We start from the raw sequence: 13,452 nt of genomic DNA, 5'->3' as shown, positions 1-13,452 counted from the left end.
CCTAGATTCTTCCCATCTAAGCAGAAATAGGGCTACCAGTGACCCTTGCTCCCCACCCCCCTTGGAAAACGTTCCGCGGCACCGACCTTTATTAGATCTGCTGCGAAATTAGGCATACAAGTGTCATGCTTTCCTCTCATTATCGAAGAGAAATGTCAAAGAATCATTGTAGTTATCCTTATCAGACTTTACCATAATATTGATTTTTATTTCATAACTTGAAATATAATCCATAATTTGGGACAAAAGCATCATTGTGTTTATTCTTCCACTCAGGAGCAAGAGGCTCTGGAAGACACCGACTACTACATCTCAATCTACGCTGCGCTCTCAGTGGGGAACATCATAATGCGAGTGTTTTCAGTCATGGCCATCACTTGTGGCGTGTTCTTCGCGGCTAAACACATGCATATCAGCATGCTGGACAACATCATTTCAATACCTATGCGGTGAGGAAACTGGGTCGAAATGACGTTACTGTCTTCATTCATTCATTTTTTGTTTCAATTCATTCAATTTTTCTCCCTCGCAACATCATCAATAACATAAGATATGCACAGTGGTAAAAGTAAAAAATTTCAACATAAGTCATGTAAGTAGTCAATAAAAAGGGGGTACATTATACTTTAGAATGGGTTCATACAAATAAGCATCATAATGTAATGATACGTCAATCAGAGGATAGAAATGGGGGACCCACTGAAAAGCAAAGCTTGTGGATTGCGCCCCCCCCCCACACACACACACAATGTCTTGTATAGCTTTTTCGAGATTGTTAGACACACCACGAAACTGAGTAATGCCTTAAGGAATGTATGTAGCCATTTATCTTTTTATTTGATCAATATAAAAGAAAACGATTTTATGTCAAAAATATAATTGTCTCAATGAGCAGATGCGATGGGAGATAAAAATATCAAGAAACTATGGATTATTTGGAGATAAAGTCGGTAAAGCTAAGCTTTAGATTTGATGTATTATTCACGCTCCTATGAATAAAATGAGTGATGTCGAAAAATTTCTTAATCATGTTAATTAGCAGGTGATGTCATAAAGAATATCAACAAAACATGGATTGTTTGGAGATGAATTCAGCTAAGTTAAACTTAAGATTGGATGTATTCTTCATGCTCCTTTTAATGCTTATATCGTCGTGAATCACAGAATACTTACTGTATGTACAAATGAGATTAGACGCTTTAACGGCCAGCCATCACTGAGTATCATAATAGTTGTCAGGAATGTTGAAAACTATTGGGTATTTCTTCTCTCCAGTTTCTTTGACACGACACCAACGGGACGAATTCTCAACAGGCTGTCAACAGACACACAGTACATCGATCAAGTAAGCAGAAATAAGAGCACACTGTAAAAAAAAAGTAATTACCAATCTAAGGGGGTGTTGCAAGAAAGTCGAGTTGCAATCTATTGCAAAATCTATTGCAAACTTTGCAATAAATAGATCTATTGCAACTTGCAATCAATCGCAACTTGCAGTTGCAAGAAGGGAGCTTGCAATTAATTGCAACTTTCTTGCAACACCCCCTAAGAAATGCAGTTCCATTTCGAGATTTAATGTGACGTAAGTGTTAAGTGGACTGCATACGACCATAGCTGTTGAAATACAAACATTTTGGAGCGTTCACGTTTTTAAACTTTGTAGCATAGAACATGTGGCAGATTTACTAGGCAGTTCATACCAATATCCATATGGGTCGTATTGATTTGAAACAGCGGTTGCTGCAAACCATTCGGACCATTATAAATCTGGCTTCCCAAGTCCTGTCATCTTTCGTGGTCATCATCGCCGCCAACTACCTGTTCGTTAGCTTCATGGTCCCGATCCTCGTGGCATTCGCCTTACTGCTCGTGTATTACATCATTACTTCAAGGTAACAGAAACAGTGTTCCTGTTTACTCTTCTATAACGTCAGTATAACGAGTTGAGACTTGGCATTCCCTTTTATACTTACACAAATCCACAAATCGTAAGGAAACAGTTCCAATAATTAAAGACGTGATGTAAGTAGTCACACATGAATCTACTGTATGTAATCATGATATGTAATTACATAATCTTTATAATGAATTAAATCTTTATGTATGTTTATATGCATACATATTACCTGATTACAGTCACATGTTGTGTGCATGTGTATGTATATGTGTATATCATTCACGCATGTTCAGTTCAGTTCAGTTCAGTTCAATCAATGTCTGCGTTCCGCTTTCAATACAGTATATGAAAAAAAGATAACAAAAGGTCACAGTTTGCATGTTCCTACGCATCAATACACGATACATTTCACCTCTTTACATTGTGCAGGGAGCTGCAGCGCAACGAGAGCGTGACTCGATCGCCGATTTTTGCACACTTCTCTGAAACCCTGGGCGGGCTGCCGACCATCAGGGCTTTTCAGTAAGTCCAATCAATCTACTCTTGTCCATTAATCAACGTTAGTATCAACTTTAACTCAACTGGTCTAAGAGACTTCTTATCAGTATTTTGGTGATGTGTTTGTTTGTTTATAAAGCATGAGTTGTACTACCTGTATTACAGTTTTTCATAGGGTAAAGTACAAAATTCAGTCTCACTAAACGGTCTTGATCTCGTTCTTGTTCATATAGTGTATTGTTTGTTTTAGTTGCAGAATTTTCAAAAATCAATGAATTGGAATCTATAAGTAAGCTTTAAATTTACAAGAACAAAGTTTATATTCCTTTCTCAAAATGACATAAGCTTTAAGCTATTTTGCGCAGAATTAATTATCATTACCAGTTCCAACTAATCCTTATTCATTACAAAGCATGCATTGAAATTCAGAATTGTCAATATAATGAAGACGAGAGGATGATATAATGTTTTGTGATGTAATAGTATATCATGATATAATATTTAGTGTTTTATTATTATCATTACAATGATATAATGATAATAATTATGATAATCATATTCCGTTAAGTGTTTCAAGCGAAAAATATAAAAATCATGGCGTTGAAGTAATATCAACATACGTGGAAATTCAGAATAAGAACTTGATAGTTTAAATACAATAAATGAAAAAAGAACGTAGTATCTTCTCAATTCATACCATGCCATTTTAAAATTTCTTCTGTGACGACCGTGTAGAGTACCAAAGTAATATGGCGCCATGACATCGCCATGATCCCCGAGTGTTTACGCGCTCACTTGGTTCCTCACCTATGCCATAAGTAACAAAGACTCTGACATTATCACTTCGGTACTTAAAAATCATGTGGATGAATAAAGTATTTCTTTTATCGCACGTGGACAAACTAAACAAACCCAATGATAATATCAGAAAAAGGGCCTTGGCACTATAATTCAAATCCACAGGCTACTACAGAGAAGCAAACTTTCTCCAATATTACATCCTTAATATCATTTCAGCTGTTGTCATCATTATTAATTTCTTTGAAACTCTTTCTTCTTATATTTTCAGAGACGAAAAGAGATTTTTCAACATAGCCATAGAGCGTATTCTAAAAAATAACGCAGTTTTTCTCTATCTCGTTACTGCCCAGCGATGGGTGGCAATACGTTTGGTAAGTTTTCTTTACACACCACAAGACTTTAGAACGATATCTGACACAAAAGCTTGAATTCGTAACTATTTCCAGTCATGAATAATGTATTAACACCCTTTGGCTCCAGATTGTTCTCCTTGTAGTCTGGTTTTTTTTTTTGTTCGTCTTCTTCTTCTTCTTATCCTTATATTGATAATAATAATAATAATAATAATAATAATAATAATAATAATAATAATAATAATGATAATAACAATTTCCCCTTTGAATCAATGGACACTTATTGTAATCATGTATGATAAACAAAAATCAAGATAGAACAGTGACGCACATGTGCCATTCCTTGTCCGACAGTGAGATTGGAAACAAAGAATGATTATTGTGTAATTATATATTTGAATCAGTCGGATGCACAAAATGAAAAAGGAAGAAGGAAAAATAAAGCAAAGCTTTGCTAACTCTCCTCAATCTGTGCAACGATAGGATTACCTGGGTGCTCTGGCTGTACTTATGTCGAGTCTCGCGTCAGTGCTCGCTGCCCTCAACGGTGGATTGGATTCAAGCTATGTGGGTCTAGTTATTTCCTATTCGCTCGAGGTAAGGTTATTTTGTACGATGTGCACTGATATAACAAGATTTTCCTCTGTCATAACAACCAGATCAATTATGATACAGATGTACACATTGTGAACAATTTCATTGTCCAAATCTCTGGCTTATTATGCTCCGATCTAAACGAAAACAGCACCAAATTTGCAGTGTATTATACCTATCAATAAATGTCTCGTTTAACCTTATGGTTTGTTGTGGTTTTTCTTTTGATGACTTCCAATGATGTGATATTTCAATGATGTCATGCAGGTACCTATGTATCTGCAAGTTCGACGAGAAAGATTTGTTACATTTTGCGTTGATAAGAAAATGGCAAAGGTGGGTAATCTTGTAGGTGCTGCTGGTTCCATGATGTTTGCTGTCTCATTAAGAAAACATATTTGTGATTCAGGTATGTTTTGACAAATCTAATCTGTACTTTTTCGTTTGTTCTTTTGATTGAAATATTATGCCATTCTGCTATAAGCTCACCATTGTTATTTCTGTTCGCAGATCTCGCTCTATATGAATCTTGTCGTTCGAGCAGCGGCAGATTTAGAACTGCAAATGAATGCTGTCGAGAGAGTGCAGTATTACACTGAGGTTCCTACTGAAGACTACGATGGTAAGCCTATACAATTCTCTCTCTTCTCTCTCTTCTTTCTTTTTCTCCTCATCCTTTTTTTCTCTCTCTCTCCTCTCCCATTCCTTCTCCCTCTGTCTCTCCGTCGTTCTTCCTCTCCGTTGATATGCACTGCATTATGACATCTTTAAAAACTTTTATGACGTCATCCACACCCACATACGTTAATTTGATCAATCTATCTAAATGCGAAGAATCATTCAAGGTAAACACTGTGTTGTCACAATATATTTCTCCAACTAGCACACTTAAAAACATAGGCCTATTAATGCTGTACGTCGTGTCTTTAGACATACAGTATCATATAGAAATGACTTACAGGCGGTAGGACATATGTCGAACTTCGACGTACATTTAATAGTAAAGTCGCAAACTTAATATCATCACTATAATAGAAAACATATCAATTAGTCAGGGTATAAATGTATAAAAAGAAGATTTGAAGAGAATAGCCAGTAAGACTGTCTGCCTATATCTATTTATCTATGTCTATCTCGCTCTCTCTCCTTATCTCTATTCAGATATTCATCTTTCTCTACGTATAAACGTGACTAGCCTGAATTCATCAAGTTATTCCACTTGTCATTCTTTTTTATTAAATAATATTCTATTTTGTCACCACACATTTATTTATCTTGCCCATCTTTTTTAAATCAAACTTTAGGTATCGAGCCTCCCAGATCGTGGCCAGACAAAGGCGATATAAATCTAGAAAACATCAGCGTACGCTACGCCAAAGATCTGGATCCTGTTCTGCAGGAAGTCACCCTGCACATCCCAGAAAAGGAGAAGGTACGAGACATAGGCCTCCGTTTACCCGGGAAAAGAAAATACCATGCTTACAATGACCATACAAAAACGACAGCCGAATTACTTACAGCTGATTGGTCGTTGCGTGGCTGCTGTCATGGTAACTGCATGCAATTGTAGCAAGTCGCGGTTGCTGTAGGGAGATTTATACACCTAGATCTTCGTGTTTGTATCCCTCGTCTATCTGGAAATAATTGACTTTGCTCCATGAAGCATCATCATCTGGCATGCTGTCTTGAAGATGAAATTTTTCTTTTCTATTACATGTTGCTGTCGTTTCCTAATTTGTTCTTGATCTGTTTTCATCAACAGCTCGGTATCTGTGGAAGAACAGGAAGCGGCAAATCTTCCCTCACTCTTGCCCTTTTCAGGATTATTGACACGTTTCAAGGTATAATGCTCAACTATTAATTCATTCATTCTTCTACACATTTTGATATTATTTCAACAAATATAGGCTTCGTTTCCCAGCTCTTCCATTTCTACGACATGTTATATCAAGTAGCATCCTGTATCTTAATATAAACCTTGTCAGTTCATACTGATATTACGTAAAGTAATACAAAAATGTCAAAGTTTTCCTTCTATCTCTTAAGCGTTTTTAGACGTGAGACAGCAAACTTAGTGAGGTGTTTGTTTTTTTCAATCATATACATGTCAGGTTGACAGGAGGAAAACTTTTTGTGTCTTAAAAATCAACAGTAGTGTCTACATACCAGCTCCCCTGTGCTCAAATTGCATTACGCTGTTATCACGCGTGGTATAATCACTTACTTTAGTTTGTTTATAATCTAAGTTTTGATATCTTTGATTCGTTTTTCGCTGGGACTTGCATTTCTAACGACGTCAAACAACTTGTCCATTCATAGTGTATGAAATGACATTCTTCCCGCCTTTAACGTCTGAGAAACGAAAGCGATCGACCAGGCCACCCTTTGTATCTTCACTTTGTCATCGAAGTTTATCGAGTAATATTTCTCATGATCTCTGCAAGCGGCAAAGATCTATTTGATAGGGGCCTGATATACACTGGAGAATAGCCATCACAAAGGCTCATGGTCACGTGTCGGATTGAGATGATAAAAATTAGGGCCTACATTCAATTTTCTTCTTCAAAAGTGTTCGCTGTGACAAGCTCGCATCTACGCTGTTGCTGAGTTAGTTTCTGCTTTCTCTCTCAGGTTGTTTGAAACATTATCGTCTACTAGTCTGTTCGTTTTTTTTGTTTTCTCATTAACATAGGTCGGATCGTCATCGACGGACTGGACATCGCCACCATACCCCTCATCACACTTCGTCAGCGTCTGTCGATCATACCCCAGGATGCCTTCATGTTTACGGGCACAATCAGGTTCAAAATTGCCTCACTTCCTCAATATGATTCCTACCCACCGAGCAAAACCTGCTCAATACTTGCCTTGGACAGATTTTTTACAGCGTACTGAAGTCTTGATTGAAATCCTCAAAATAAATCTACTTCTGCCGCGAGTGATTGTGTGTATGTGTGTTTGTGTGTGTGTGTGTGTGTGTGTGTGTGTGTGTGTATGTGTGTGTGTGTGTGTGTGTATGTGTGTGTGTGACTAATGTTAGTCAGCATATACATTGTAATAGCAGTCGCCTTTGCTGTGCTCATCAGCTGCATAATTATTGCAAACTCTCGCAACTATAATGGCTCAAACATTGCTTGCCCCATTGTTCTGACAACGTAGTTTCTCGTTCATTGCTCGATTACTTTTAAAATTTATCCATTTTCTTCCTATCGTTTATTGCCCATGCAGGCTCAATCTGGATCCAACCAAGAGTAAGAGGGACGACGAACTGTGGAAGGCGCTGGAAATTGCCCAACTGAAAGATGTCGTGGCAGAATTGGATGAAGGTTTAGGCAAGCATCAAGTGCCGAAGTAGCATTACCCTAATCCCAATGACAATTACATTAGACAAAACAAAAAGGGCATTTGCGTGTGCATTGTTGCACTTCTACTGTATTTTGATTTCTGTGTAACATCCGTGGTAACATCGAGGTCCAGGTAGAATGGTACTACCAGTGTGCTGCCGCAGATCTTATTATCGGTTCCAGTACAAATTAGACCAGCTGTAGCACATGTTGTGCGTAACATATCTATCAATTTTAAGAGCATAACATTCTGCCCCTCAGGTAGAGGAGAGGACAGTGATAGAATCATATTCCACATGTGTACGTCCAATATCTCTAGAAATATTGGAGTAATTTAGAAGAAATGGATGAAACCAGCAGGATGTTTCATATTGAGCTCTCACCCGCGGATACGAATGAAAGATGCCGACCCATGTATTCCTCAGACTGACTGGAAGTAGTCAGTATACTAAGCACATCGTATCACATGAAGAAGAAAGAGAAGAAGAAGAAGTAAAAGGGGAAAATAAGGGAAAATAGTAAAAACAAAGGAGGGAGAACTTAATGAATATACAGTACAGCAAAGAGGACTTCGGATGTAGGACCTACATGTATTTTGTCAGCAATTACCTTAAATCTTATTCATCTGTCAATCGCTTGAACCTGTATACCTGTTATCATGATATCATTCTTTGACCTAATCATAAACAAATTTGAATGTCCCATCTTTCTTGAGCGCACACTCACTAAAGTACAGCAGGTATACACAAAAATATTGTCACACTTTTACAGATATGCACAGCACCTCTCTTGAGTACACTTTTTTTTTCTATGCGTGAATTGTTATTGTTGCTTTATCCTACTTTAGATCATGAGGTGACGGAAGGAGGAGATAACTTCAGTGTGGGTCAGAGGCAGCTTTTCTGTCTGGCTAGAGCTTTTCTCCGAAACTCACGGATCGTCATCATGGATGAAGCAACGGCATCGATCGATCACGAAACGGTGAGCGTCGGGGGAGGGATGGGAGGGGGAGGGAACGAAGCAATGCAATTCAAAAGAATAATGTGCTTGCATTTGATGGTATAACTTTTTGTCAGTCTGAACTTGAAGGCTTATAACAATAACTATGAACAATGTCTCGCCATTCTCACCAAAAAGAAAAGAAACGTATCTATTATACTAAACACGACGGACTTCTTTATGTCGACATATTTTTAAGTTATTGTTCTCCCTGACGACTATACATATCTAACTGTCTATTGACTCCTATCTGCTGAAAAATTACATTCAACTAACGCTGAGGTTGTGAACGAGTACGTCGTACAAGCTTTCAGGAAACACACCTGTAAATCTGCGTAATTAAGCTTAAATATACGATGTTTCATAAAACTGATTTTAGGGTATTCTTATTGTCTCATGTTTCATTGGACAGGATCGAATCATACAAGATGTCGTGTCAGACGTCTTTGCGGATAGAACCGTTCTAACAATCGCGGTAAGTTTTTATATCAGCGATTAATTTAGTCAACATATTCTTCGTTCAATCATCTTCGACTTGATTTCCAGGGAGATGTCGCATTTCGAATCAGGGCATAGAAAGTCCCTCTGCGCGAATTATTCTAGTCCGAAAATTTGACCTCTGGCTATAATACTTTATACATCATTTTCATTAATGTTGTGTCTCACACCATGTAATTAGATTATCAAATTTGTATTCTGTATATGAATAGAATAAGTTCAATTACTTCTTATGATTTTGTAAGTCTAGTTTCAGTCTTCAACAGTGTAGCTAGTATGATCTCAACCAAAATCAAAGAACCACATTAAGATTGTGTTTCGATGAGATACGCACATTATAATTTCGTTGTTCAGTCCTACTCCATACCCGTTAACACCTGACAATGAAGTGGGAAAATGCACACACACACACACACACACACACATACACATTGTTGTTGTCACAGATCTGACAAGTAATTCAACATTGAAAAGATGTTTGATAATACATTCTTTGGGATTCTTTTTCTTTCTTTTTTGTCACAGCATCGTGTCGGAACTATTTTGGGTTCAGACACAATTCTGACGCTCAGTGACGGAAAGGTGCTGGAATTCGACCCGCCTTCAGTGCTTCTCGATCGCGACGACAGCACGTTTGCTTCGCTAGTGAAGGCGGGAAAGTAGATGAAGCCATCCAATGCAAGCAAGATTGACCATTCTGTTTTCAAAGACGCTGTTCAACCCTACAATAATAGTGTCTTCTATGATGCACAGGCACGCATGCGCATTAGGATTACCTGATACCCAGAAGGCTTTTTCTACTTCTAACTGGCTGACCTTTCTCCTGTGATTTGTGGAAATGATATTAGTGTAAAATTATACAGGAGTGATGTGGAATCTACGGTTATGATTATTATGATCAGCTGAGCGCGGTTGCCTACCTCAATAATGACGAGTTACAGTACTAGATACAGTAAATGCATTTTCAAGACATGGCTATGCGTAATGCGTTCATTATAGGCAATGGAAATTGCACCACATTTCCGTTATGCAAACAGTAAAACCTTTTTAGTGGATATATATGTTTGCTCACGTGAAGAAAGGAAAGAGAAAGCTGCTTGCCATACTGAAATATGTAAAATAATATAGGGCCTACATCTCTTATTTCATCTAATAATATACCTTTTATACATCAAAAGCAATGTCTACTTCTTGTTGGCTGATCGTGTTAGAGCTACTGTGGCAGGTACTCGTAAGAGTTAGATTCTTTCGTGAAATATGTTACTCCTGCCAAACATATGCTGATGGCTTTGTATACGTGCCTATATGATAAGCATTATATAACTAGCACATTTCATCTTATGTAGATATAAAGATGTATTCAGCGTAAATCAGACTGACATTTCATCGAGAAAGCAGAAATACGCTTCTGATTCAATTTGTTCAATTCAAGCACACAGAAATTTACCTTTGCAAATTTGGGCATCTGTATACAGCAAAAGACTGTGCTGTTTTTGTGATGAGATTGATTTCAGATTTGTTTCCAGTCATTTCTTTTCGTAAGATCTTGACGACATCATCCACTCATGCTTGTTATTCTCTGTAAATAGTATACATGGTGATGATAATAAGAAGGATGTATCTAAACGTAACGATACGTAACGTATCATCGTGATACTCGAAGCGCTGTTGTACAACATTACCAATAATACATCTGTCACTATTGAATCAAACCTGCACTTGAAGTGCATGGACCCCCTCCCCATCCATGGGGAATACTCCATTAACCCCGGCTAACCTCATTGCGGTGCACATAATATCCAAACGTAGATTATACCGTTCAGTTTCCTACCGGATACCCTTCTGATACACCCTTGAAGACAGGAACGCTATGGATAAAGTGAAAAAAAGCTTATAGATTAAGCTCAATTACACAAGTACAGCGCAACAGGAACCTGGACCTTTTGACCGGAAACGAGATGCATAATCCGCTATAGCTAGGACATCGTCACAATCGCCTATAAAAGTATTTTATGGCCCTTGGGTCTATCTTGAAGAGGTTGTACTTTTAATATACAAGCATGTGTTTAAACGGCTGTCATGTTTAGGGATCTACACATTCACTTGGCCCTCCCTGCCACAGTATACAATACACAGGTGTACACAGACAACTATTACACAGGTAGGGCATGTACACATGATTGCTTGAACAATCTGAAGAGAAGGTTATGTTTTTGCTGCCGTCTGTTTGTTTTTCTGTGTGTTAACATACACTTTTACTCGAAATGTATACGGATTTTCGGTATAGGTCTCACAATGTCGTATTGAGATCCAGATCATGATTCAGATCACGATCCAGATCACGGATATTTTTAAAGGATGCCTGCGTCCTATGCTATAGCATGAAGTGACCCCATGGCCTGCTTAGCGGAGGCTTGCACTGCGAGTGCTCCATGCTAATATTGAAAAATGCAATAATAGACATCGGCCATTTACGTGCTGCGCAACTGTGACATCAGTAAGCATCTTTGTGATGTCACTGTGTTTGTCACTGTGTGTGCCGATCCTCTGACACTTTGGCGTCAGAGGAGAACGCTATTAGCCTGAATACACTTCACTACAATATCTGGTTACTTTAACTCCTGTGTCATGGTGACATCCAAAGATGCTCAATCACTGTAAAATAAACTTGAATATTTCCTTCGATCCTGCTGTGTTTCAGTGTCCAATTTGTTCTAGTACTCGGCATTTCTCAGGCTATCATCGACATGAAAGATGTAGTGTGTTATATATCATCATAAACTCTGAATAATAGTATGGCTGTAGGGACGGAGACAGTGTTCGAAGCGTTGTCAGCAGTAAAAGATGGATTGAACGGAATAAAATATAGTTCAAAACAAAACAAAACAAACCTTAATATACTTTTTAGAACCATTTATTGTCTCTCTAAGGTGTCATCCAAAGATAAAAATGAATGAATAGATAGATGAATGAATGAATATATGTGTGTATAATAAACTATGTATGTAGATATAATAATACGTGTATATATATATATATATATATATATATATATATGATTTTCAATATACATACATATAATATGCATGTACATATATATATATATATATATATATATATATATATTACTTTTATTATTATTATTATTATTATTATCATTATCATCATCATCATCATCATAATGTATGTGTGTGTGTGCGCGTATATGTGCGTGTGTGTGTGTGTGTGTGTGTGTGTAAGAAATCAAGTTTGATTCTGAAATCGCCCTCTATATTTCCCTTTAATCTAACTTTCGGCCTGTTACGGCCTTCACCAGAAAGGAATAGATAGAGCTTAAAGTGCGATTAAGCTCCATAATGGTATCATATCACTTTATCATAATTCGTTTTATTTGATCCAAGACAGATTGTTTTAAAGTGAATTATATGATTTTTTTCATCCATTTATTGTCCATACCTAACAAAAACATGTAAATATCACTATTTTTAACATAAACTATGTGCATGTATTGACAGACGTGAATTACAATGTAGGCCTACTATTAACGAAATTTATAAACATGCGATTAACAAGATTATATGCGAAAAATGAAAAAAAAAGTAATGAGTATATGAAAATGTCGGAGATGGGATGTATGCTAAAAAAAACAATGCTTGTGCTGTGTGAATCCCCCGAAACATAGCAAAACAATTACAATGTCATAATTGACTTCCTATTCAGTAAGTAAAAAGTGAAATTGCACAACCGAATTACACAATCTAACTAAGAACATTAAAGAAAGAAACTAATTGGCCAAAATCCCAACACTAATTCGCTGTAATGAAGAAAAGAGGAAAGAAATATATGAGAAGAAAAAGAAGAAGAAGAAGAAGAAGAAGAGAAGAAAACGCTTTTAACGTGTGAAAAAAAATGTCGATGGCAAAGACAAAAATGCAATCGATAATGGGTGATGGCAGCTGCTGAGCAAACGCTTGATGCTGACAGAAAATCAAAGTTTGATGTTTCGGTGATGTTACAACCATTGACAAGTCAGCAAAGTTTTAGAATTTCATAGTGTAAATATATCTGAAACATCGGTTTTTTATGATAAGGGTCAGATGAATTTTTGTAAATATCTAAAAAAAAAAAAGGGGGGGGGTCTTTGAAATAGTTTTGACAGAAGTTAGACTTTGGGTCGCTTTTAAAGTGAGAGAGGATATATTCCAGAATGAATATGACAAAATAAGTAGTTATAATCTCAAAACAAAATGGTAGATGCTCCAGTACAGTAACTGTGCATAGAATAAGAAATCCTTTTCTTTGAGATTCAAAAAATCCCCTTTATTTTCAAAAAGAAGAGATATTGGTAACGTGAATTATCTATGAAAATCAGAGGCGATGATGGGGCATTGCCTCACTCTCCGAATAACCTCTAAACCAATTTTAAACAGATTTTCTTTGTGCTTTTGTTGTTTACTGAATTAAAGAA

General features: G+C 37.0%; 1 protein-coding gene across 1 annotated transcript in view; it reads left to right on the top strand.

Annotated features, from left to right (window-relative positions):
* LOC139724881 (ATP-binding cassette sub-family C member 9-like) overlaps positions 1-9,947 on the top strand; it is a 38,876-nt gene extending 28,929 nt beyond the window's left edge. Inside the window, exons 18-31 of the mRNA XM_071636003.1 lie at positions 286-449; positions 1,276-1,345; positions 1,735-1,892; positions 2,327-2,419; positions 3,465-3,567; positions 4,033-4,146; positions 4,654-4,765; positions 5,448-5,575; positions 5,906-5,984; positions 6,836-6,944; positions 7,372-7,475; positions 8,335-8,468; positions 8,899-8,961; positions 9,510-9,947. Coding sequence (XP_071492104.1) covers positions 286-449; positions 1,276-1,345; positions 1,735-1,892; positions 2,327-2,419; positions 3,465-3,567; positions 4,033-4,146; positions 4,654-4,765; positions 5,448-5,575; positions 5,906-5,984; positions 6,836-6,944; positions 7,372-7,475; positions 8,335-8,468; positions 8,899-8,961; positions 9,510-9,647 — 1,569 coding nt within the window. The 3' untranslated portion in view covers positions 9,648-9,947. The remainder of the gene's footprint in view (positions 1-285; positions 450-1,275; positions 1,346-1,734; positions 1,893-2,326; positions 2,420-3,464; positions 3,568-4,032; positions 4,147-4,653; positions 4,766-5,447; positions 5,576-5,905; positions 5,985-6,835; positions 6,945-7,371; positions 7,476-8,334; positions 8,469-8,898; positions 8,962-9,509) is intronic.
* Positions 9,948-13,452: the final 3,505 nt, after the last annotated feature.

Source organism: Diadema antillarum, unplaced genomic scaffold, assembly GCF_040938485.1.
Source record: "Diadema antillarum isolate AM-2024a unplaced genomic scaffold, OU_Dant_1.0 seq00000002_RagTag, whole genome shotgun sequence".
Lineage (NCBI taxonomy): Eukaryota > Metazoa > Echinodermata > Echinoidea > Diadematoida > Diadematidae > Diadema > Diadema antillarum.
This window is presented reverse-complemented; position numbering and strand designations above follow the sequence as displayed.